This window comes from Ovis aries, chromosome 6 (genome assembly GCF_016772045.2).
Source record: "Ovis aries strain OAR_USU_Benz2616 breed Rambouillet chromosome 6, ARS-UI_Ramb_v3.0, whole genome shotgun sequence".
NCBI lineage: Eukaryota > Metazoa > Chordata > Mammalia > Artiodactyla > Bovidae > Ovis > Ovis aries.
In genome coordinates, this window is record NC_056059.1 from 115,012,538 (window position 1) to 115,038,445 (window position 25,908).

Genomic DNA, 25,908 nt, shown 5'->3' on the forward strand with positions numbered 1-25,908 from the left:
CACTAAGAGAACGTGGCATCTTGTTGTCTGAGGCTCCATCTAGGGCTTGTGTTAGAGCAGCCTGAGTGAACGGAGGTGGAGGCTACAGACTGTTTCATCCCAGGGCACCAGCTGCTAACCTGCTGGGCAGGCGCCTGTCCTTTCCTTAGCCACGAGCTCCAGGGCCACAGCCAACAGCCTGCTTGTGGATCCCGGGATGCCGTCTCCAGCCCTGTGTGCACTCCTGTCCCTTTGTTGGCCTCCAGGAATACGTCCTCATCTGGCAAGACTTAAGTTTGGCAGTGCCTTCTCAGAAAGCCTCCACTGACCTCTGGGGTGTTTATGGAGCTTCCTTTCGGGAACTTCTCCAAACGGTCAGTCTTATCATGGTCTGTGTGCTGTCTGTCTGCCTGGCCTGGCAGTGGCGGGCATCAGCATCTCTCCCGTCAGCACTTTGGCCTGGGTGAGGGGCTCAGCGCCCCAGCTCGAGGGGCTGCCTCTGCCAGGGCTGTCCTCGGGCCATCCTGGGGCCGACACAGTGTCTGTCCCACCCCCGGCTCTGTGCCCACGGCCAGGATGACCACTTTTAGCGGATGCCCTCCCCAGGTGCTGGTGGCAGAAGGAGGCCCGTGGCTGGAAGTGACAGGCGTTTTTAAGAAGCGGCTTTTCACTTTCACAAGTTGTAATACATCATCCTTTATTTTTCCCAGGCTCCCCTGGTCTGACAAGACGTTCACTAGTGAGAAAATAGGGGTTTCCAGCGGCTTGGGCTCAGCTCACGACGTGGAGGGAAGCATATACTAGGTGCTGAGAAGCCCCCTCCCTGGCCAAGCCGCGCTGGTGAGAAGCCGGGTGCACAGCAGGACTACAGGGGGCTGAGTCACGCGGACTGAACACGGGGACGTCCAGGACGCAGAGGAAGACGCGGCGGCACGAAGGCGGGGCCCACTCTCTGGGGACACCTGCGCCGCGTTTCATAGGCCCCTCGAAGCGGTGCACCACCGTTCAGGCGCCCCACCCCACCCGCACGGCGACTCTGCCAGTCTAGGCAGCATCTCCCACCCCGTCGTCCCGGAGGGTCTCAGGACCGGACACCAGCCTTCCCTCCCTGGGGGTGTTTTACGGGGCGGGGGTGCAAAGTGGGATACCGCCGGCCACGAGGAGGAGGACGCGCGGCGAGCTGCGGCAAGCGTCATCCGGGGCCGTGGGAACCCTTGATTCGGGGGCTCTCAGGGGAGGATGTTTTCTGCAAGACCTGGAAAATGACAGTGAGACACGCGGTGTGGCCGTGCTTTAGGCGCCCTTACAAACCGCGGTAGGGGGGTGTGTGGGCGGGGGTGGGGTCTGCCTTGCGGGGTGCCCGTGTGACAGGCCGAAAAGCAAAAGAAAAATGCACAGGGGAAACAGACAGGGAACACACACAGCCTGAAAGCACACAGATGTGAAGGTGGGGAATAAGGCTGGGGCGCGCCCTTTCAGCGGGGCCATAAAATTAAACTCTTTATATATGTCGTCTTTGTGTTTAAGTAGGCTCTACTCTTTAACAAAATAAAAACTTCTGTGTTAACTTTAAAGATATCGTTTAGGCATCTAAGGGATGGCCTGCAAGAGGAACGCAGCGCACGGAGGGCCCCAGCAGAAGGTGCGCCTTCGGGTTGAAGCTCCTCCCTAAACACAGATTCATCACGAAGGCTGCAAAAATCGACCCCCAAGCTTCCGACAGCCCCAGGGAGGCCCAGGGCGGGGGACGGGGGCTTGCATGCCAGGCCATGCCTCCCAGGCTGAGCAGGGAAGTGGGGCCCCGGATACCAGGAGCCACGTGCCCAGCCACCGGAACCCGCCAGTGCCCGTCACTGATTAAGCCTCCTCGGGCGTCCACTCCCGCCCTCTGTGCACCCCGGGGGCCCAGCACAAAGAGGGCACTGCAGGGAGGTGGGAGGGTGGGCTGCGTGCGTCTAAGTAGTCCTGCATCTCTGGGCAGCAACCTTGCTGCATCCTCCTTCCTGATGGCAAGGGGCAGCGGGGAAGGACAGTGCAAAGCCAGGGGTCTGGGCTGCAAACTAAGCGCGGGAGTGGTGCTGGCAGAAACCAGAAACGGGGGCTTTACCTGCTCTGGGAGCTCCTCCCGCCCCCAGCCCCCGCCAACCGGCCCTCCCCAGGCTCCCACCGCTGCCCGCCTGCCGTGGACACAGAGAAGCCGGAGCCGAGTGCAAGAGGAGGTGGTCTGGTGGTTCCCACAGGCGCGCCCGTGGTCAGGGTCCCCCCACCCCCCGGCAGCGTCAGAACAGCAGGGCTTTCTTCTTGAGGTCATTCCTCTTCCAGAGGGCCAGACGGTCGAACTCTTCCACGCTCATCCCAAACACTTCCCGGAACTCCTCGGGCGACAGGTGTCTCTGCAAATGAAAAGGGAAACCCAGAGCAGGGCAGTGAGCAACCTGGCCAAGTGCCCCCGGAAGCGGGGCCTCCAGAGAGAATGGGAGTCTCCCTGGTGCATTTGGTTCCCCATCTTCCCTCTGCACCCCCGGAGGCGGGACCTGCAGAGAGGATGGGGGGTCTCCCTGGGTGCGCCTGGCTCCCCAGCTTCCCTCTGCATCCCCACCAGGCTGCTCTGCAGTGGACAGAAGCTGGCCCAGAGGAAAGAGAGATGGTTAGGGGACCCACGGTGAGCAGCTGCCAAGCAGGGGCCAGAGCCCTGACTCCTGACACCTGCAGAAGCGTCTCCCACCGCAGACCGAGTGCAAATCAGGCCTGGAAATGGCGGGCAGTGTGCACACGTGGTCACGTGTACCGTTTCATTTCCTTTTCATGGCTGCTGTGTGAGCAGGAAGTATCCCCACTGCTCGCACGAGGACACGGAGGCAGACAGGCCCAGGCCTCACTTCAAATCCTCCCTCTCCCCAGCCCACCTCTGCTGTGTGGCCCCGAGCGAGCTTCTTGTCTCTCTGAGCCCCAGCTAGCCCGCCTGGAGTCTCACCCTGCTCATGTGTAAACGGGGTCACTCTGGCACCCCCCCCCGGAGTTGTGGGGTGAACGGGTCAGCGCAGGTCAGCCCCCAGGGCTGAGCCCGGCCCTGGGCAGCGACAGTGAGCCCCGGGTACAGTTATTACGATCCGAGACAGAGCCACCTCTGCCGCCGCCTGACGCCACCTGAATTCTAGACTCTTCCTTGTGGGTGTCTGCTTCCTTCGCCCCCATGTCTGTCTTCCTCAGCCGATGCTGAGTAACTTCTTGTCCTTCAAGACCCGGCTCAGGTGGGCACGGCACCTTCTCCTGGGGGGCTTCCCAGGAGTGAGGCCGGCCCTCCCCCCTGCCTGGGAGGAGCTGGGGAGAAGACGGAAAGGGGGGCAGGCAGCCTGCAGCAGGGCCAGCTCCGGCCCCAGAGGGCCTGGTTCAAAACCCCCTCCCGCCCCCATGTAAGAAGTGTGGCTTCCACGCAGCCGCCTGGAAACCAGCCTGGCCATTCCTCCGCACGCCTAGCAGAATCACCTCAAGACCCAGCAGATCCCCAAAGACCAAAACCAGGGACTCACACGGCTACCTTCACACCCGCGTTCACAGCAGATTATCCACACCTGTCCAAAGCGGAAGCAACCCAAGTGCCCGCTGAAGGACCAAGGGGTACACAAGATGAGGTCGATTTAGACTCTGGAACATGACTGGTGAGCACTCAGTAGCGTCTGACGCTTTGCGACTCCACAGACTGGAGCCTGCCAGGCTTCTCTGTCCATGGGGATTCTCCAGGCGAGAATTGGAGTGGGTAGTCATGCCCTCCTCCAGGGGATCTTCCCAACCCAGGGATCAAAAACCTGGTCCCCTGCACCTGCTGCCGGAGGGTTCTTGGCAGGCGGGTTCTTCACCTCTAGTGCCATCGGGAACATGATTCATCCAGAAAAAGTCATGACACTCTGACCTTCGCTACAACACGGATGGGCGAGGAAACAAGCTAAGTGAGTCCATTTGTGGGAAACATCCAGAGTGGGGAACACCCTCAGGGACCACAACCAGCTCAGTCATTGCCGGGAGCTGGGAGACGAGGGGGCTGGGGAAGAGCTGGTTGGTGGGCATGCGGTTTCCTCCTGGATCCAACAACTGCGTTCTGGAATTCCGCAGAGGTAGTGGAGGTCACACAACATTGAGAATGCACTAAAGGCAGTCACCCGCACACTTTAAAATGGCTGCAGTTGTGAATTTTATCATTTAAAGCCTAGTTCCTGCCAGAAAAAATAGTGCTTTCTTGAATTTAAAACACACGTCCTACTAAAGGTAACTGTGATGACCGAGAGAGAAAATGGTGTGAAGACACGTGGGGAACTATGGAAAGCAGAAACAGCCATCACCGCCAGGCACATCTCTCACAGAAATCACAGCCCTGTGTGACTTGCCCTGGGTTTTGGAGCCCGGTCACTGGCATGATACAGGGAAGGAGACTCAAGGGACGCCTTTATGCTGAGTCACAGAAAGTGTGAGTCTCTCTGTCATGTCCGACTTTTTGGGACCCCCATGGACGGTAGCCCGCCAGGCTCCTCTGTCCCTGGGATTCTCCAGGCAAGGATACTAGAGTGGGTAGCCATTTCTTCCTCCAGGGGATCCTGCTGATCCGGGGATGGAACCCACATCTCTTTCATTGCAGGTGGAGTCTTTACCGTCTGAGTCACCAGGGAAGCTCTAAAGTCCCTCTTAACTGAACCTAGGCCTGGAGTCCTCAGAACTGGCACATACAAGCAGACGCACACAGACACACCCACACACACAGGGACACCCACACCCCATCCAGCTAGCCTCGGCCGGGTAGGGGCCGTCCGCTGCCTGCTGCCATCTCAGACCCACAGACAGGAACAGGATCAGAAAAACGCTCATACCCACGGTGCTGAGCCCAGGGTCTCCTGACCAGCTGGGAAACCCACAGCTCACCCCACGGGGGCTCAGAACCATCATTCCAGAGAGCAGCACCAGCTTCCGGGGGCCACGTCACGACTTTCCCTGTGACTGTGGGACCAGCAAGATGCCAGAGAGGAAGGATCAGGGAAAACCGTGTCTCCTCCCACTGGGCGTGTGTCTAGTGGGTGCCCCCAAGGCCCCGGGGGGGGAGGGGGGAGGCCGGGGGCAGGGCCGGGGTGGTTAACAGGAGTGCAGGGGGGTCAGAGAAAGATCAGAAGCCTGAGCGGGATGCTGGTCCTCAGGGCACAGCCCCAGGGAGGTGGGGGTGAGGGGGAAAGGGCCCCGAGGTGGCGGTGGACAGGGATCCTAGGCAGAAGTTGGGAGTGGGCTCACGGGGTGGCGCCCAGCGCCCTTGCAGCCTATGGTCTCCTGTTTTAGGGCCCTCGGGTGGGTCCAGGGTTGGGTCTCCCAGGTGATGACATGTGGGAGGGAGGAGAGGGGAGGGGGAACTATAGGGGTCACGGTGTTCTAAGCTGAGGAGGGGAGAAGGGTGCAATGAGGGTGGCCCCGTGTTCCCCACCTGGGGGCCTCCCGCTAGTACAGGGGGGCAGTGGCAGGGCCTGTGGGCACTGCAGGGCCCAAGCAGCTTGTCCCTCACTCCTGGCTACAGCTGTGGGGTCTGTAGTGCAGTCTTACTGCCCCCAGCTGGCCCCACTGCCTCCCAGGGGAGAAGGGCTTGAGGCGCCCTGCTCCTGGCAGCCAGCCACTGGCACTGAAGGTAATCCCACTCACAGCAGAGTCAGGACCCCCGTCCTGGGCTCCTCCTCAGCTGCCTGCCAGCTGGTGCTAGTTGAACCCGCCTGCCAGTGCAGGAGATAGGAGAGATATGGGTTCGATCCCTGGGTCAGGCAGATCCCATAGAGGTGGGCATGGCACCCGCTGCAGTAGTCTTGCCTGGAGAATCCCATGGACAGAGGAGCCTGGAGGCTGCAGTCCCTAGGGTGGCAGGGGGGACATGACTGAAGCGACTCAGCTCACGCACTGCCTCCATAGAGCACAGCTGGCCCCAGAGGCTTTCCCCCAGCCCAACTCCCCCAGTCACTGGCTCCCGAAGGCTCCCTGGAGGAGGCAGGCCTCCCCCACCCCAGGTACCCACCAAGGCCAGGCTTGGCCAAGCTCCAGCCTGAGCCAGCAGGAAGGAAGCCTGGGGCACAGCGCTTGGGCAGAGGGACATTCTGGGATGGCCCTCTCTTCTGGGGGTGCCCCGTCTCCTCCAGGAGCACCCCTGGGAAGGAGGCATGGTAGGGGTCACACATGCTCAGCTGGGGGTTGGCCTGTTGGTCACTGTCCAGGATGGGATTGTGCAAAGGCCTTGGGCCCAGGAGCCAGACTCAGGGGAACCCCGTCCCGGCTCCAGGCCTGCCCAGCTGTGCAGAGCGGCACGACCTCAGCTGCGATGTCTGTAAAATGAGGATTATCTGTGCCTTCACCCCATTCTTCCTCTGCCTGGAATGCCGGCCCCTCCTGGTCCACCCGGGTAACCCCCCTGACCCCCTCCAAGTTCCCAGACCTGAGTCTGAGTCTCAGCTCCTCCAGAAAACCTCTCCTGACTGTACCGTCACCGCAGGCTCCCGGGTCCTCAAACCTCCTCCTTCCCCGTGGTGTGGATACCCACACCACAGCCAGTTTCAAGCTTCCAGGAGATGCTACTGAATGAGTTGGAAAGAGGTGCCCAGGGGACCTAGCTGTAGAATGCGCCTTCCACGCAGATGTGATGGGAGGCAACCCACCCCGAGGACACAGACGGTAGTGAAAAGTGTCAGAGGAATTAGGGAGCAGAGGAGATGTCTCTGTCACCTGTGGTTTAAATATAATTTATGAATCTCAAGTACACTTGATGTGCTTTTCAGTAATGGCTGAGTTTAACAACCAGTGTGGAAAATGCTTGAAAATTTAACAACAGGAGTAGCTTCACAGCCACCGATCTAAGCGAACTATATACTCTGGTTCCCTCTGCAAGGAACACCCCAGGGTGGGAAGGGGAACCTGTGTGCCTAGGACCCTATACAGGCAGCTCCTGGGTGGTGGGGTGACCGGAGAGCTGGGAGGGCTGGAGACGGCTCTCTCCTCCCTCACTTGTGGGGCATCAGGTGCCGGGATGCAGAGATAAACTAGACCGGGCGCCCCCACCCCACAGCGGTCCTGCACCTGCCAGGGAGGAGGGTCGGAGAGCAGTGAAGCCATCTGAGGGCCACAGATCTGGAGGCCTGATGCCCCGTGAAGCGTCACGGAGGCTCCCACCAGCATTTCACGGCCACGGGTAGTTTTCTGACTTCACCTTGAGAAATGGAGTATTCCTGCCGTATCAGTGCACAAGGCTGTCACAGTCCATCTGCGATTCTGGCCCTCCGAAGGCGAGCTTCTGAGCCCTAAGGGCACTCAGGAAGGAAAACAATACCTGCCATCCAACAGCCATCAGGCTGCAGTCACTCCCTGCAGTGAGCAGAGAGGAACTCGGGATGTGAAAACAGGCAGGATTCTGGCCCCCAGAGCAGAGATGCACGTGGAAGGAAAGACTTCCGTGAACCCAGACTCTTCGCCTTCCCATACATAGAAAACTCCTTAGCTTAAGATTTCTGCTGCGTGCTGAATTGCTTCAGTCGTGTCTGACTCTTTGTGACCCTGGGGACCGTAGCCCACCAGGCTCCTCCCTGTCCATGGGATTCTCCGGGCAAGAATATTGGAGTGGGTTGCCATTTCCTCCTCCAGGGGATCCTCCCCATCCAGGGACTGAACCCGCGTCTCTCACATCTCCCGCTTTGGCAGGCAGGTTCAGTATCACCAGCGCCCCTCATCCTCTGTTGCATATCACATATAACATATAACATATAACTTCCATATAACTTGACTCCTACCCTCCTCCTTGGAGCCATTCTCTCAGGGCTACTTAAGATGCTGTCTCCCGGGCTTGAAGTCCTAAAAATCCTCACTGAACAAAATATAATTCTCCACGTTTAGGTTGTGACTATTGTTCTTAAGTCGACAACCTTGTAACCAGCTCTGCTGGCAAGAGTTCCCCGGAGACAGGACTCAGTAAGGACTGAGAGGGAATATTTCCTGCCGTTATCAGTAGACAAGGATGTCCCAGTCATGTCAGAGATTGCAGCCCTGGGTGTGAGCTGCTGAGCCCTAAGGGAATTCAGGAAGGAGAATACTTGCCATCCAAGACCCATCACACTGCAGCCACTCCCGATGGTGAGCCCGGAGGAAAGGAAGCTCAGGATATGAAAACAGGTCCTGGTGCCAGACAGGTGAAGCGTGTATGAAAGGAATGATTTTAGCTGGTCCAGACTCTCGCATCTTCCCTCACACAGAGAAGCGCTAAATTCCTTAGTAATTAACAATAATCTTTCGATGTCCAGATCACCAGCCCCTTGTCACAAACTTCTTTATAACCTGGATTCCCGCCCCACCTCAGCTCTCTCAAGTTCACTTGAGATGCTGTCTCCTGGTCTTGAAGTCCTGAAATTTCCCACTGAATTAAACATAACTCTCGACTTTCAGGTTGTGACTGTCTTTTAAGTCAACAAGCTTGTAACCGGCTCCATCAGCCAGGGCTCCCTTGAGACAGGACTTGGTAATGAAAAACCTCTGCTCACAGCAAGAGCTCATCGAGGGACCATTTGTGCCAGATACCCACTTGTGCTCATACCCAGGGAGGTGGTGAGTGTGCGAGGCGCTGGTGCCCACAGGATGCAGACTGATGGGGACGTCTGTCCCAGATGGGGACGTCTCCTGCGTCACACAGCCCCAGCAAGCGGCACTTGGAAACTCAGACCTTCAGGCTGGGGGTCCAGGGCTCTTTCTGAGAGGCTGCCCCCAGCTGCTCCTCAGGACCACGTGCGGGTCAGACAGGCAGGTCCACGTAGCCGGGGACTACCCCTGCCCGTGGCCGACAGGCCCACTGAGGCCATTGGTGGCAGCAATCCCCAACTCTTTCTGGATCACAGACCCTCTGAAACATTAACGAAGCAGCGCATCTCAGTAGAATTACGCGCACTCACACACCCTTAGCATCCAGGCTTCAGGAGGCGCCATGGACGTCCTGTGGTCTACTTGGGTGAAGGAGGAAACAGACAGAACAGGCTCCATCTTGAAAGCAGAACTCCATCTTGGGCCAGACTGCGGACTTTAAGCTATATCCCAGTATCTATGGAAACGACACACCAATGGAAAACGAGGACCCCAGATGGAAGAGCCCCAGGGCTCATACCTAGACTCTCCCTAAAAGAATACCCTAATTGTCTGTGTAACCGAATAGACTCATACATTCTATTATGCTTACTGGGGCATGACCACAGGCCTATTGATAATTGTCCACTGTTAACTACCTAGGCTTCAGGCTTATGAATCACGGGTTAACTTTGATTATCTTTCTTTTCCTTTGTTCAGACTAGTTTCAGGGAATTTGGGGAGGCAAGTTTGGGCACATACACTTAGGGTATATAAGGTTTTCACAAAAACTGGTCAGGGTCCTTGGCTAAGAAGAGACTCTGCCCTGGGCCCGCCGTGTAACGAACTGCACGCCACTGTCTGCATCGTCCTTCTGAGTGGGTTTGTTTCCTGGAAGGCGTGGCTACAGACGGGGACCCCACCACCCCCTTGCACTGACGGGGGACACTGCCAGGCTCGGGAAGGGGCTTCACGACGTTTGCTGCCATCCTCACCCGCCCTGAGAGTTTGCTCTCACCTCACAGCCTCTGGAAGCCCAGGCTCAGAGAGGTCCCAAGCCTCGCCCCGGGGCAGGCAGCCTGGGCCCCAGGCCAGGAGACTCGAGAGCCGGGCCCTTCCCTCAGTCCTGACCGCCTGCCTCGCGAAGGCTCCTGGAAGCATCCCAGGCTTCGTGGTGAAGGCCCTCAGCCTGAGCTTGCCCGGCTTGCCGGGACTGGCCTGCCTTGATCCCCCCCGCGGGCCTCGCCTAGTCCCTCCACCTCACCAAGCTCAGACGCCCACTGCAGCCCACCAGCTACCACCAGGCCCCTGCTCTAGGGGGTGCTAAGCAGGTGAGCTCAGGCCCAGACCCCCTCAGCCTGTGACTCTAGGAGCTGTGTTCCTTCAGAGGTCTGGGCCCCGCAGTGCCTCCCACACTGTCACAAGGCACAAGGAGGCCCTGTCTGCAGAGGGGGCTCCTGCTGAGTGGGGTCCATGCTCCTTGCCCCTTGACCTCATCACCACGACGACATCATCACAGTAATGACACCATCACCATGACATCATCACCATGATGACACCATCACCATGATATCACCACCATGACAACACCATCACCATGATGACACCATCACCACGGTGACACCATCACCACGGTGACATCATCACCATGACGACATCATTACCATGATGGCACTATCACCATGATGATGATGTCATCACCACGACGACATCATCACTGTGATGACGTTATGGTTGTCATAAGGATAACGGCCTCTGCTGTCTGTGGAGTGTTCCTCTGTGCCAGACAAGGACCAGGAGCTCTCCATCACTGGCTTGTGACCTCACCATAGCTTACTGGGTAGGACGGGGATGGAGGCTCCGAGATGTGGACTGATGTGGCTGCCAGGCAGCCCCGAGGCCCTGCATCACCGTGTTCTCTCCCACCTCTCCCACCACGGCTCTGCCCCGTGGCGGGCATCTATAAGTTCTGAAACATGCCAGGCTCTCTGCCACCCAGAGCCTGCAATGCTCTTCCCCCACTTCACAGAGCAGCTCCTCCCCCTTCTGCAGGTCCCAGCTCAAATGTCCCCTCCTCCTGGGGGCCCTCCTGGGTTGCACTAGCCAAGCAAGCAGGCCCTGGGCCACGTGTGTCCCTCAGTACTGAGCACAGCTGACCTCATCTGTCTCAGCCCCTCTAGGGCAGCATGGGCCTGATTCCTGTCCTCATCCAGGGATGATCTGTGCTTCGCATCCCTGAGTCCAAATCTGTGCTCTCACCTCCCGGGTCATGCTGCCTCCCGGCTCCCCCCCCTCCAGCAGGGCCTGCCCTTCTCTCCGCACGCCTCCCTCTTCCCTCCCCACCCTCCATCCCTAAAGTCCTACCACCTGTCCTGGCCTTCCAGGATGGCTGTTTGTGTCTCATCAGGAGGCCCTAGGGGCCCGGAGGCTACGGCAGACGCGTCTCCCAGACACATCCGCGTGGCTGGGAACAAAGTCACCATCAGTCTGTCGGGTTCTTCTGAGACCCATCAGACCGGTTGGATGACTCTAAACAAAGGATGTATTCTTTAAACCTCAGGACCTTGGGTTTCAGGTGCATTCCTACAACTCGGGCTTCTCCTGCTTGAGCAAACTCAGGTGTGTGTTTAGCCCCAGGGTCTGGCACGCGGGGAGCTGCTCAGCCCTGCCTATGCCAAGCGCTCAGAAAGGAGCACCCTGGGGACCGCAGCCTCCAGGCCTCGGGAGGACACACCCTCCTTCCCCATCTATTCAACCGCCAGCCTGGATCTCCGCGGGAGTTGGCCAGGCCAGGCCCTGGTGCCTGGCTGTTTGGCCAAACAGTCCAGGGGTGGTGAAGGCATTCTGACCACGTGGCCGTGCCTACCTCAGCCTTTAAGTGAAGATGCAGTGGCCGCTTTCACTCTGCTGGGGCAAACACTGAGGGCTTCCCGGAGAAGGAGGAATTCTGTCTCTACATGTCAGCTCCTTCCTGAGTGTACAGTCGGCTGCCCTGCCCCACGGATGCCACACTTGCCAGCCCCACAGGAAGCCAATTCCTTAAATTAAATTTCTTGATGTTGGATTGGCCAAAGTTCATTCAGGTTTTCCATAACATGTTGCCGAAAAATCCAAATGAACTCTTGGGGCCAACTCAACACTTGTCCGTCTGCGTCTCTGTCTGTCTGTCTGTCTGTCTACCCATCTGTCTCCTGTTGGTTCTGCTGTTTCTCTGGAAGGCCCTGGCGGACATACTTTCCTACCTAAGGAGCAGACTGCGTGCTCTGGGAGGTTGGCATGTGGAAAAGGGGTTAGAAATCAATATTCCACACTGTAATTAATCTGGGAAGACGCACAGCAGAGTGGCCCCGCCTGACATCTTAACCAGAACTGCAGATCCGCTTCCTAGAAGCTGCAAGGCCTGGGGACATCCTCCAGGCTTCTCTGTATACCCCTGCCCAAGCCTTCTCTGTACCCGTCCCCCGAAGCCTTCTCTGTGCCCACCCCCTCAAGCCTTCTCTGTACCTGCCTCCTCAAACCTTCTCTGTACCCCTGAAACTTCTCTGTACTCCCCAAGCCTTCTCTGTACCCCCACAAACCTTCTCTGTACCCCCCAGCCTTCTCTGTACCCCCACAAACCTTCTCTGTACCCCCAAGCCTTCTCTGTACCCCCACAAACCTTCTCTGTACCTGCCCCCCCAAGCCTTCTCTGTACCCACCCCTCCAAACCTCCTCTGTATCCGCCTCCTCAAACCTTCTCTGTACCCCCCAAGCCTTCTCTGTACCTCCACAAACCTTCTCTGTACCCCTGCAAAACTTCTCTGTACTCCCCCAAGCCTTCTCTGTACTCGCTGCACCGAGCTGTGAAAACCAAGTACACCAATGTGTCGAGTGCTTGAAACAACTTGGTGGTGGTGATCAAGTGCTTATTAAATAAGCCAAATCTGATAAATTCTCAAACATCCTGCTTTGTCCCAGTACCAGGCATCCAGGAGGGGTTTCCTTTCTGCAGGTGACCAGGCCCATGCCTGACCCTGCCTCCATTCACCCCGGCCACCTCGCTTTTCCAGGAAGTTCTCAGCAAGCACTGTCTGGCCCGCGCATAGCACTCCCGTTTCCATGGAAACCTTTCTCCAGTTCTACTGGCCCACGTCGCTCTCAGGTTGGTAAAGAGGGGATGACATGGACAAGATGACTGAAACTGCACACCACACCTGCCTAGGGCTCTCCCACGGCAAGCCCTCCTGACTCTGAACAACTGGATAAACACTCCAGCCGCCCAGCCGGACTGGCACAGTGATGTCATCTGATGACTCAGAGGGGCTAAGTAACTGGTCCAGTGTCACACAGCTAGAAACATTCTGGAGGCTGATTCACACCCAGGTCACCTGGACCCGAGGTCTCTCTCCCTCCACCAGGGTGCCACCTTTGGACGGCAAGAGGCTGACACAGAGCGCAATGGCCATGTCTTTCGGCGAATGCTGGGCATATGAGTGCAGGGCTGGCCTTAGTAAGTGGACGCTGGAGTCTGCCCAGGGCAGGCAAGGCTCTTCCCCTCAGGGTGGATGCTCTGGGCATGGCAGACCCTCAGGGGGCATCTGCCAAATGCAGGAGGCCCCAAGAGCCGCCACGGCACGAGGCCCTTGGGTGCTGGGGTGGGGTTGAGACCCAGACCCTCGGGGAAAGAAAGTGCTGGATCTCAGGCATGGCATTAAACTGGCCCCAGACGGGTCTCCCTGGGAAGCCTGGTCCTCGCCCTGCCCATGGGGATCCAGGATTCGTCCGACTGCCGTCCGTGTGACAGTGGGGAGGGCCACCACACCCTTTCCAGACTCCTCCTCTAGACTATGGGCTACCAGGTGCCCACGTGGCGTCTTTCTCTTTGCCTGGCTGAGCGTCCTGAATTCCCTTGTCCGTGCTGCACAGGCCAGAGCATCAGTCATGGGCAGAACCTGGGTCCGTCCTGTTGAACCCAGTGACCGCCATGTACCCACCACCCCATCCCGACACCCTGGAGTCACCCCAGGTGTGTCCCTGCCCCTCCCCACAACACCCTCTCACCTCGACCCCCAAATATGGCCTGAATGCACCCGCTTCTCATCTCAGCACTGCCACCGCCCTGTCCAAGATGCCATCAGCTCTGGCCCAGACCACCCAACCGCCTCCTCAACCATCTCCTATGTGCACACAGCCAGCCCAGGCTTCACATGTAGCCTCAGGCATGGTTTTCAATACGAATGTAATCATGTCGTCCCCCAACTTGAAAGTCATTGCTTTTTGGCTAGAAACTGAACTGCTTAACCTACGCTCAGGACCCCACAAGGCCTGGCCCTCCTCCCCGCCACCTGCTCCAGCACAGCCTCTGCTGCGTCCTGCCCCAGGGCCTCTGTGGCTGCTGTGTGCTTGCCTGAAACGCTCCTCCCACCTGCCACTCTCACCCTGTGTGCAGGTACACACACACACACGTTCAGGCACACTTACCACACCCACTTAACTGTTCAGTTCAGTGGCTCCGTCATGTCCGACTCTGCAACCCCATGCCTCCCTGTGCATCGCACGCCAGGCCTCCCTGTCCATCGCCAACTCCCAGGGCTTACTCAAACTCACGTCCATTGAGTCAGTGATGCCATCCAACCATCTCATCCTTTGTCATCTCTTCTCCTCCTGCCCTCAGTCTTTCCCAGCATCAGGGTCTTTTCAAATGAGTCAGCTCTTCGCATCAGGTGGCCAAAGTATTGGAGCTTCAGCTTCAGCATTAGTCCTTCCAATGAATATTCAGGACTGATTTCCTTTACGGTGGACTGGCTGGATCTCCTTGCAGTCTGAGGGACTCTCAAGAGTCTTCTCCAGCACCACAGTTCAAAAGTATCGATTCTTAACTGTATCCCTTTTAAAATGCTCACGGGCCCACATTCCTCTCCTTTAGAGGCCCCATCTCGGGCTATAATTTTATACCCTCATTAGTCATCAGTTGATGGACGTCTGCCTCCCCTTCAGGCTGAGTCTGAGGGCAGCACTCCTGCTGGCTTTGGCTCACCATGCATCCCCAAGGCCCGGCTCGATGCCAGGCCCATGTTCACCAGGCTGGTGAGGCTCAGCCAAACACTCTGCGGTAAGGATGGGTAACAAGCTTTGACCATTGACAGACAGAGCGGTCCTCCTTCCAGGGGCTGATCCCACATCCCTGGCGGTGTGGTGGTGTGTGGGCACCACCAGCTGTCCCTGCACGTCCACCGTCTCCCCTTGCTGGGCACACAGCAGACCCACTGCTTTCCTGGGTGATGGAGCCCCAGCCAATGGCCTGTCATCCACAGCCTGGTCCCTGCCAACCTCCCCTGTGTGGGATGGGAACAGGGCAGGACCCAGCGGGGCTCCTGGGCATGGAAGCCTTCCCCTGTCCCTTGTCTGTCAGGGACAGACTCCAGCCTCTGCGACCTCCCCTGAGTCGTAAAGGGCAGATTCAAACAGCTGCTAGTCAGGGAAGGGAGAGGATGCAGAGACACGGGGAGCAGCCAGGAAGCGACAGTACGGCCTTGGGGGGTCCTGGTTTGCCTCAAGGGATGCACCTAATAACGCCGTTTGAGCTCTTTATAGAACTATCTCTCAGAAAAGCGGAAGTGTTAGTCATGCAGTCGTGTCCGACTCTTTGTGACCCCATGGACTGTAGCCCACCAGGCTCCCCTATCCATGCATTTTCCAAGCAAAAATACTGGACTGGGTTGCCATTTCCTTCTCCAGGTGATCTTCCCGGCTCAGGGATTGAACCCTGGTCTCCTGCACTGAAGGCAGACTCTACCTTCTCAGCCATCATCCCTGGTCCCGTGAGCTGGCGACTCATGGACTGAGGAGTCTGCCATTTCCTTCTCCAGAGGATCTTCCCAATCCTGGGATCAAACCCAGGCCCCTGCCCTGCAGGCAGGTGCTTTACCATCTGAACCACCAGGGAAGCCCTCAGAAGGTGAAGAATCTGCCTGCAATGCAAGAGACCAGGGCTCCATCCCTGAGCCAGGAAGATCCCCTGCAGGAGGAAATGGCAACTCACTCCAGTATTGTCGCCTGGAAAATCCTACTGACGGAGGAGTCTGGCAGGCTACAGTCCATGGAAAGAGCTGGACAAAGCTGAGAGACGAACACTTTCACTTTCATAGAACTAGTAGGTTGCTGAGAAAGTAACTGTGATTTTTGCACTATTGAAATTTGCCATTTGATAGCAGAATATATTCTAAATAAATGTTGTTAGGTTATACATCATTTTAATATGCATTTCTCGCTTTTTTTTGCTAATGACTTGTTCCTTGCTGTTTATTTTATATTTATTGTAGACGATGGACACGATGGTGCTGCTGCTGCTGCTGCTAAGTCGCTTCAGTTGTGTCTGACTCTGTGCGACCCTAGAGACGGCAGCCCACCAGGCTCCCCCGTCCCTGGGATTCTCCAGGCAAGAACACTGGAGTGGGTTGCCATTGCCTTCTCCAATGCATGAAAGTGGAAAGTGAAAGTCAAGTCGCTCAGTTGTGTCCGACTCTTAGTGACCCCATGGACTGCAGCCCGCCAGGCTCCTCCGTCCATGGGATTTTCCTGGCAAGAGTATTGGAGTGGGGTGCCATTGTGTTCTCAAAAGCAAATTTGAGTGATTTTTCTTACTTGGGTTCAAAATGAGTCATAAAGCAGTGGAGACAACTCACAACATCAGTAAACGTTTGGCCCAGGAACTGCAAACAAGTGCAGTCGCGGTTCAAGAAGTTTGGCAAAGGAGACGAGAGCCTTGAAGATGAGTGGAGTGGCCGGGCATCGGAAGCCAGCAACCACCAACCGAGAGCCATCATCGAAGCTGATCCTCTGACGACCACAGGAGAAGCTGCCCAAGAACTCAGCATCGGCCCCTCTATGGTCTTTCGGCACTTGAAGCAAACTGGGAAGGTGAGAAGGCTCGAAGCCTCGTGAGCTGACCGCAAACCACAGAAGCTGACGTCCTGCAGTGCCGTCTTATCCCGTTCTGCGCAACATCAGTGGGCCATTTCTTGATCGGATTGTGACGTGTGACAAAAAGCAGATTTTATATTTCAACTGGCATCGACCAACTCAGCGGCTGGACCAACAAAAAGCTCCAACGCACTTCCTAAAGCCAAACTTGCACCAAAAAGGGGTCACGGTCACTGTGTAGTGGTCTGCTGCCTGTCTGATCCGCTATAGCTTTCGGAATTCCATCGAAACCATTTCATCTGAGAAGTATGCTCAGCAAATCGATGAGATGCCATGAAAACCGCAACGCCTGAAGCCAGCAAAGGTCAACAGCAAGGGGCCAGTTCTTCCCCATGACAACGCCCGACCACGCATCACACAACCAATGCTTCAAAAGCTGAACAAATTGGGCTACAAAGTCTTGTCTCATCTGCCATGTTCACCTGACCTCTCGCCAACCAACTAGTGGTTCTTCAAGCACCTCGACAACTTTTTGCAGGGAAAAAGCTTCCATAACCAGCAGGAGGCAGAATATGTTTTCCAAGAGTTCATCGAATCCTGAAGCACAGATTTTTATGCTACAGGGATAAGCAAATGTATTTCTCATTGGTAAAAACATGTGGATTGTAATGGTTCCTATTTTGATTAATGTAGATGTGTTTGAGCCTAGTTACAAAGATTTAAAATTCACAGTCTAAAACTGCAATTATATTTGCACCAATCTAATAAAACCCCCAATAAATGGAAGGTGCCAGCAGTCTTCATTCCAGGGAAGGCCACCTGAGGCCTGAAGCTTAAAGGAACCAGAAAAGCTCACCAAGAGATTACCTGAGACCAGATTAAATGAGTGCAGGCCCTGCAAACACCTTATCAGCAACTCCACCCTTGAACTAGAAAACTCAAGGAACCATCTCAGGTTGGGACACAAAGTCCCCCTTGGCCTGGCAGAGCAGTTCAGCTCTTCTTTCCTACTTAACCCAAAGTCCTGTCTTGGAGATTCAATTTGGCAGCAGGGCACAGAGGCCAAGTTTTGGGCAACAGAACACCACAGGACTAGCACGCAGCTGTCTTAAAGGACAGGCAGACTCCCATGAGCTGGCGTGGAAAAGGTTCACAACAAACTGATGCCAAGCTGCATCAACAGTACAAGCCTGCTTATCCAAAACAGAATTCAGTTATCTCTGGGCATTTGTGAGAAATTAAAAAAAAAAAAAAAAGATTTCCGGAAACAGGTCCACCCCGGAGCTAACAGGAGTTATGACTCGGTGGGGGAATTCCATGGATTGCTTATGTTCTTCATGTTTTTCTGGACTTTTACAAGAGTTAGGAACTGTTTTTATATTAAAAATTAAGCTCTCTCCCCTGAGATGAAAACATTATTGTATCTTTCTCTCCTGCTGGGATGCAGCCCACCCCCCACCCCCAGAGCCCTTCCTGGCTCAGGGCCGAGCTCCCAACCCTGGAGGATGTGTGTTGCCATACCATGTGTGGCAACACCTCCAATCTGCCTCCTGGCGTGGCTGAGATCTGGAAGAGAATGACTAGAAAGCAATGCATGCTCTGGGATTTTCTTGGAAATGGGGGTGATGAAACTCATTACCCTCACGTCCAAGGCTTTTTTTGAACAAAAAAAAAAGGGGGGGAATGTTTACATGTATTAACCATCTGCTATTTTGCACCTTCATTCTGTATTGTAGCAAAATAAAGGGGGGGGATGGGAGTTAGTGAAAGGGCACCCTACTCCCTAGGAGGGAAACAGCAAGTCCCAACGGGCTGGTGGCCCTGCGGCCGCTGGTGGGTCAGGAGCAGGAGCTGTCGGCGCCCTGCTCTGAGCTCACCGGCCCCCTGCCCCCTCCCCGTCCATGGCGGGAGTGGGAGCCCTCAGGGTGTTCACGGTCCATGCACCGCCACGGGAGCCCTTGAGGCAAGTCCTGACAGCCACCCAGCCCGCATGTGCCCTGTTTTACAGCAGTGAAACCTGAGCACACAGCTACCAAGAGCCTCACTTCAGCAGGAGCCAGAGTGTGTCCCCTGCAAAGAACTCAGGGGTTGTCACCCTGAGGCCCGGGCAGCGGCTGCCCTGGGCCCCGTCCTCCAGACCACGTGGCAGGTACTCCCTGAGCTTGATTCGGGGACTGCTCTGTTCATTCCAGGCTTCCCAAGTGGCGCTAGTGGTAAAGAACCACCTACCAGTGCAGGAGATGAAAGAGACGTGGGTTCGATCCCTGGGTCGCAAAGATCCCCCAGAAGAGGGTATGGCAACCCACTCTAGTATGCTTGCCTGGAGAATCCCCTGGATGGAGGAGCTTGGTTGGCTAAGATCGATAGGGTCACAAAGAGTCGTGAACACCTGAAGCGACTTAGCACGTATGCAGAACATCATAGACTACGCTGAACACTTCACAGAACAAGGCCACAGTCTTTATCTCCTTCTGCGCATGCTTGGGAGAAGGCAATGGCGCCCCACTCCAGTCCTCCAGTCCATGGGGTCGCTAGGAGTCGCACACTACTGAATGACTTCACTTTCACTTTTCACTTTCATGCATTGGAGAAGGCCATGGCAACCCACTCCAGTGTTCTTGCCTGGAGAATCCCAGGGACGGGGGTGCCTGGTGGGCTGCCGTCTATGGGGTCACACAGAGTTGGACACGACTGAAGTGACCTAGCAGTGCATGCTTAGTCACGTCCGACTCTTTGTGACCCCATGGACTGCAGCCCAGCAGGCTCCTCTGTCCATGCAATTTTCCAGGCAAGAGTACTGGAGCGGGTTGCCATTTCCTCCTCCAGGGGATCTTCCCGACCCAGGGATCCAACCCGAATCTGCTGTATCTCCTCCCTCGGCAGGCGGATTCTTTACCGCTGAGCCACCTGGGAAGCCTTAATGTCATAATCACGAGCAAATAATTTGTGAAATACTTTCAATGCACGGCATGCTTTTCAGTTTTTCACTGGTAACAAAAAGGCTTCTTTGCAATTAAACATTGCATGGATGATTTTGGCTAAGGCAGGCTGTGAGAAGTGAGAGAGTACTGTGTTGTTTATCAATAAGGGAATGAAACTAGTACCTCAAATCACACCCAAAAACCAGTCTTGTTACTGTTAATATTGTCCTTACGTTTTCAACTCTCAACAATAGCTGCATCACTAAATAGCTGCTAGTAAAGGGTTAAGTGGATAAATCACCGTATTTATCCCACATTATGTATTTATACCGTAATTATCTGAGCCCAGCACCCGCCCCCTGTCTCGAGGTCCTAGGTCCCAGGTCCCAGAGCCCCTCTGGGAGCCCCACTGGGTCTCTTTCATCCAGACTTCGAGTCTGGGGGAGGGCAAGTGAACATCTGTCTGTCTGTGAGGCCGACACACAGGGGAGGCACTCAGGAAACAGGAGAGAATCCGGGTCTGGGGGCTTGATCAGACCTCACCTGAAGCCCCGTCGGTCAGACAAGCTAGCAGTTCCCTTCTAGCTTACTTCTGGTTACTCATTGGAAAAGACCCCAATGCTGGGAAAGATGGAGGACAGGAGGAGAAGGGGACGGCAGAGGACGAGATGGTTGGATGGCATCACCAACTCAATGGACAGGAGTTTGAGCAAGCTCCAAGAGATGGTGCAGGACAGGGAAGCCTGGTGTGCTGCAGTCCAGACAGCAACTGAACAGCAATTTTCGGTCAGGATCCATCATCACAACAGAAGGTTGATCCCCGCCCCCCCCCCCCAACACCGCTGCAGTGCCACCAGCGTCCCTGTCCCTCCTTGCCACCACTACCTGGAGCCTGGGTGAGGGGCTCTAGTGCCTCTCGTGAGCACAGCTCCCCACCCAGCAGATATCAACATCATCTTAAAGGAAGATCAGGGCCCCAGAGCGTCCATCTGGACCCGAGACTTCTTTTCAGATCAACCTGGCCTGGATTGGGATGGGCTTCCGCCTGGCAGCCCTGCTGAGCCCCCAGCACTGCTGGGGCCCCTGGGCCACATCCACGCCCTTACTGCTCCCTCCCGGAAGCCTCCTGAGCCTGCACCCACCCCCACAGCTGCTCCCAGCCCCTGGGCACAGACAGGGCAGGTGGCCCTGGGCCTTCAGGAGCCCCCAGACCCCTCACCCCTGTGAAGCCTTCCCGACACGACACTGGTTTCCTGGTGGGAGGATAGTGAGGATGAAGGAAGTTTTTATGCATGCTGACCATCCGGGACCATGGCTCATGGTGGGGCCTGGCTAAGAGATGCCACCCACATACCCTCTGTACCCTCGTCCTGCAGGTCCTTTAAACATGCCCTTGCTCCCGGAGTTAAGCACCATTCAAGGTCAGGGTAAAGGTGATCAGATAAGAAACCAGGAACTGTGCCAATTTTCCCAGCGTTCAAGGAAGAGGCGAATGTTACCCAGTTAAGCACAGTGACGAAGCCTTCCTGGCCCCAAACCGCTGCAGCTGTGCGCCCTTTGGCAAAGCCATCTTTGTTGGGCACATAACCACGGTCTCTGGTCTTGGAGGCAACTCAGGTCCCTGATTCTGAGCCTGTCACTGGGCCCTGCACATCACTGTGGGGATCTCGGGGGTGGTGTGTCAACACGCCGGATGGGGAGAGATGTTCCCGGCAGACATGGTCCTTCACCCCTGGGGGCCCCTCACCTCCAGTCTCGTCCGATCCACGTCCTTGGGCAGCTTCACTCGGATCCGGTTTGTGACAATAAGTGCGTCATACGGATAGATCTGCAGGGAGAAGAAAGCCCGGGGTCACCCAGGGAGCAGGTGCGTCTGTGAGGAAGGAGGCCAAGAGCTGAGTCGAGGCTAAGGAAGAGCTACGTACATGTATCCACATCTGACACACACATTTCATGGGAAAGCACAAGAAAAGGAATGTTTAACCTGGGCGGGCGTGGCGCAGCAGGCAGAGGTCAGCACGGGAGCGGGCGGCCCTTACCTTGTATTCTGTAAGAGAAGCAGAGACCACAGGGGCCAGCTCAGAACTCGCACGGGCTTGGCCCAAAGGTGGAGCAATCCCGCCCAGACCCCGCCCTGTGGCCGACAGGACCACGCCGCCTCCACCCCGCAGCATCCTCGGAGCTTGGGGGTGGGTGGGGGTGCCCTGGGGTCTCCGTGGGAAGCCAGGAGCGGGAGGCATGGTCTGGAGACTGGAGGCCAGACTGGGAGCCTGAGGCAGCGCTGTGTTCTCTCTTGGCTGGGCTACTGTCTCCCTGAGGTGGGGGGGCTCCCCAGACCTGCCTCAGTTTACCCTCTGGGCTTACCCACCTCTTACTGTCTTACTTTCTCCACCCTTCAGCTCCTCCTTTTAAATACAGAGCCCCATACGCTAGCTTATTAAAGGTATTTTTTTTCTTCCAGACTAAAAGTGGCTTGTTAAAAAAATCATACAGATGGGCTGTCTCCATGAGCACGCATTCCCCCCAGGGCGGCATCTCTGGGTCCTGGCTGTAAAGCCTCCCTCTCTGGCGGGAGACATCAGTGAGGAGCTTGGGCACTGGGTGGCTGGTCCCTGAACTTCCCCGTGTGCTGTGCGGGGGCCTGGCCAGGCCAGCTCTGAGCCCGGAGACCTGGAGACCACTTAGAGGGTGCAGGCTGCGACTCCCTCCCCTTTCCCCAACTCCAACATCCAGCGTGGATCAGCCCTGGAGAGCAGGCTCCCGTCACTCTTGGGTAACAGCCATGAGCGAGCATCGCCGCCCTGTGGTTGAGGACTGGCAGAGCCTCCCAGGCGGATACCAGCCACATGAGCAGGTCTGTCCAGTAGCGCCAAGGTCCCTGCAGGCCATCCTGCCGGTGCGAAGCCCCGGGAGGCTGCACTGTGGGCGCGGGGGCTGGGCGGGCTTTACCCTTCCACTTTGCCTCCGTTGTGTGTGCTCAGTGGCGTCCGACTCTTTGCGACCCCCACGGACTGCAGCCCACCAGGCTCCTCTGGCCAAGGGATTCTCCAGGCCAGAATACTGGAGTGGGTTGCCATTTCCTCCTCCAGGGGGAATCTTCCTGTCCCAGGGATTGAACTCGCGTCTCCTGGGGCTCCTGCACTGCAGGCGGATTCTTTACCCACGGAGCCGCCTGGGAAGCCCCGAAGTGGCTTTTCCCTGCGGCTCTGCCTCCCTTATTGTCGTGGATGTGACGGTCGGTGTTGGGTTGGCTGCCGCCCTGGCCTGAGATGGTCATTCAAACACAGATCTCTTGCCTGAGTGACTTGTAGTGACAAGTCGGTCAGGACAGAGTGGGCCCGTGCTCCAGAGGGGAGCACCTAGAGCAGGAGACGGGGGGAGCCCTGAGTTAGCACCTGAGTTAGAGGGGGACACCCCAGGGAGAGGAGGAAGCATGTCAGACAGCTCCTGATGGAAGCGAAAACGGAAGCGCGACCACGACCGGAAGAGGCGGGGCCACGAGCATCCCCGGCTTCCGGCGCCCGGGCGCTCGGGGCCTTCTGCCTGCGGCCGTGGCAGGGGGGGTGGTCTGGGCACGAGACTCGCGGACCCGTCAGCGGCCCCTGCCCCAGCCAGAGACCCACGGGGTCCCCGCCTCCTGTACCTCGCGTGGCCCAGCCGGCATCCGGGTCTGCTCCACCAGGGCCCACATTGGCATTCTGGAAGAGAAAGAGAGAGGGCGGCAGGGGCAGGTTGCAGGGGGCAGGCAGTCGCCGGGGTCCTAGCAGCCGGGCGGGGGACGAGGGTCGGCCTGGGGCGCCCGCTGGGACCAGGCTCTGGAAAGGCCGCCGGCTTCCCAAGAGCAGGTGTGCTCACGCGCCTCCTGCCGCCTTCAGGCCGCCCCTGCCTGGCCCGCCAGCTCCTAAGCCGCTGAGACGACTGCCCCTGGGCGCCTGCCCCTCGGCCCCACAGCGGGCCCGGACCCCGCGGGCATCTCACCGGGGCTGCGGCTCCAGCACGGGGCCTCCGGTCCCACTGGACGAGTGGGCCCCAGGGGGCTCGGGTGGCCGGTGTCTGTAAAGCCCCTGGCACAGACGCCGCGTGTCAGGAGCGTGGCTGACATGCTGGCACTCAAGGGCTGGCCCTCGGAGGGGCGGCGGGCCTGGGAGCCCGGCACCCCCTCTCAGGTGCCTCCTTCAACTGTCCGTGGCATCTCAGCAGCCAACCCTGATGTCTGGCGCTCTTGTTCCCTTTGCCCACCTGAAAAAGTCATCCTTCAAACCTCTCCGGAGGGTCCCCTCCCTGCGACACGGGCACATCAGTTGGCCCCTGTCCTGTCCACTTTGTCTGGGCCTTGAGCCCATTGCCCGAAGTGGAGAAAAGCATTTCACGTGTGCTCACGTCTGGCACCGGGTACAGCACCTGACCCGGGTCAGGGCTCTTGGCCGGTGCTTCTGAAACTGGGCGCAGTGGTTCAATTTCCACGGAGGGAGCCCTGCAGTTAAGGGGGGGCGTCACCTCCTCACCCTGGGTCGTATTACAGGGAGAGGGCTTCCAGCACTCATTTACTGCTAGAAGTGACAAGTGAGCAGCTGGTCACAGTCCTCGCGAGCATGGGGCAGGGCGAGGCCTCCGGAAGCACCCAGTCCAACGTCCTTCATCCTGAGCGGGGAAAACCGAGGCCCAGAGACGCCGGGAGGAGGTGGTGAGGCAGGTGAGCGCGTAAGCGGAGGGCTGTGGCGGTCTTTACGTGTCTGATCCTTTGTCCATCGCCAATTAAAAAAAAATTTAATTTGGATTGCTCACAAACGTTGTATGAGCTGAGTCCTTTGGTAAGAGCCTGGCACGCCGCACCCTAGTCCCAGCGCTGGGACCTGGGGCCGGCCAACCTCGTACCCACCGAGTCGCCCGTGAAGGACTCCCCTTGGGAGTTTCAAGAGCGAAATTTGGAGACTGTTTCTCAGGCCAATGACAAACATTCCCTCTGCCCCTGCACCTGTCTGGACAGGGAACCTCCTGCACGAATCTAGGCAGCTCTGGTCTCCCACCTTAGCCTTCTCCCCCGGGCCTCTTCGGAATACGAAAGAGAAATGCTGCCACCTAGTGCCCACTGCTCTGCATCGCAGGCGGCAAGCTCCCGGGCCAGGGAGCAGCACCTCCACCTGCGGCTGTGGGAAACCCACTTCCGGGCAGCAGGACCAGCGTCGTCTGGTCAGCCAGGCTCAGAGACAGGGCAGAGACTCTCAGCAGGGAGGAGGGCATCCCCCAGGTGCAGGGGGCACCGTGTCAGTCCAGAGCGGGGGAAGAGCAGTCTACTCCTGATCTTCTAAGTACCCAGTGTGGGAGGACATTCATGTCCTTTTTGGTGCAGGGGAGCCGCGGGCCTCTGGCTCGATGTGTCGGCTGGTGGGACAGCTAAGCGGCCCGGGGGGAACCCACAAAGCCCGCACCCACAGGCACACCCATAGCTGATCCCTCTGCAGTCTCAGCAGAGAACAGAGAGTCTAAAAGCAACCAGCTCTTCTCCCATTTGTTTGGTGTTATTAGGTGCCAACTGCCCTACACACACTCATCTCCTGCAGCCTCAGGAGGTGGGCGTTGTTATCAGCGTGTAATGGCTGAGGCTCAGAGAAGTAAAGATACTTGCCCAAGATCACACAGCTAACACATGGAACTGTAAAAGACTTAACCAAAGCTTTTTCGTTTCCAAAAATTATACTGGGATTAGTAACAGGGAGAACGAAACTGGCCATTCACCACTGACTGTTCTTTTCTTGCTAAAGCTCACGTTTTGCTTAGGAGCTGGTGATGTGGAGGTAAGAGAGGGTGGAGACGTGCTTTTATCATAATTATCCATTTGGGAACAAGGCTTACAGAGCTTAGAAGGTTTCACACCCGTCACGTTACTTGTCCAAATGATAACTTTAAGAGGTAAGGATGACTCTGTGTGTGCGCGCTCAGTCACGCAGTCATATTCGACTCTGCGACCCCATGGACTGCAGCCTGCCAGGCTCCTCTGTCCTTGGGATTTTCCAGGCAAGAATACTGGAGTGGGTTGCCTTGATATATATATATATTTTTTTTAAAGACTAGGAAATAGAGACTCTAAATTTAAGTAACTTGCCGAAACACACACCCAGTATGTGGCAGAGCTGGGATCTGGACTCGGGGCTGCCTGACGCAAATGCATGTGTTCTTTCCAGCATCACAGTTGGAAAATATCAGACTTTTACACTTTGTTAAGGTTTTCTTCATAGTGATAGACACTAACTAATGTTTTATGGACCTTAAGTGAAAACCTAATCCAGAAGATAAGGATTTTTCATACACCTATTAGTTTAATTTTGTTTTTTGGCACTATAAAATTGCTCTCTATCCTTTTTTCCTTCACTAGATCCTTATCTGATTTCAAAAGAGTCTTATTCAAAATGCTTTCCATGCTTGCATTTTACCAAGGTCTCTGGCGTTGCCATGGTGCTTGGTACACTTAAGTTTATGAATGCTGTAACTGATTTAT

The 25,908-nt window shown here is 56.7% G+C and overlaps 1 protein-coding gene across 3 annotated transcripts in view; it reads right to left on the reverse strand.

Annotated features, from left to right (window-relative positions):
* Nucleotides 1-659: 659 nt before the first annotated feature.
* ABLIM2 (actin binding LIM protein family member 2) overlaps nucleotides 660-25,908 on the reverse strand; it is a 137,250-nt gene continuing 112,001 nt past the window's right edge. For 2 of the 3 annotated variants that reach the window (XR_009601182.1, XM_060417696.1), the window contains 3 exons: nucleotides 23,056-23,110; nucleotides 21,160-21,240; nucleotides 2,330-2,372 (listed from right to left, as the gene is read on the reverse strand). Coding sequence is in view for 2 of the 3 variants with exons in the window: in XM_060417696.1 (XP_060273679.1) it covers nucleotides 21,195-21,240; nucleotides 23,056-23,110 (101 nt within the window). In the remaining variant the exon portion in view is untranslated. Of the gene's footprint in view, nucleotides 2,373-21,159; nucleotides 21,241-21,451; nucleotides 21,460-23,055; nucleotides 23,111-25,908 lie in introns of all 3 variants that reach the window. The other variant, XM_027971246.3, reaches the window with a different exon arrangement.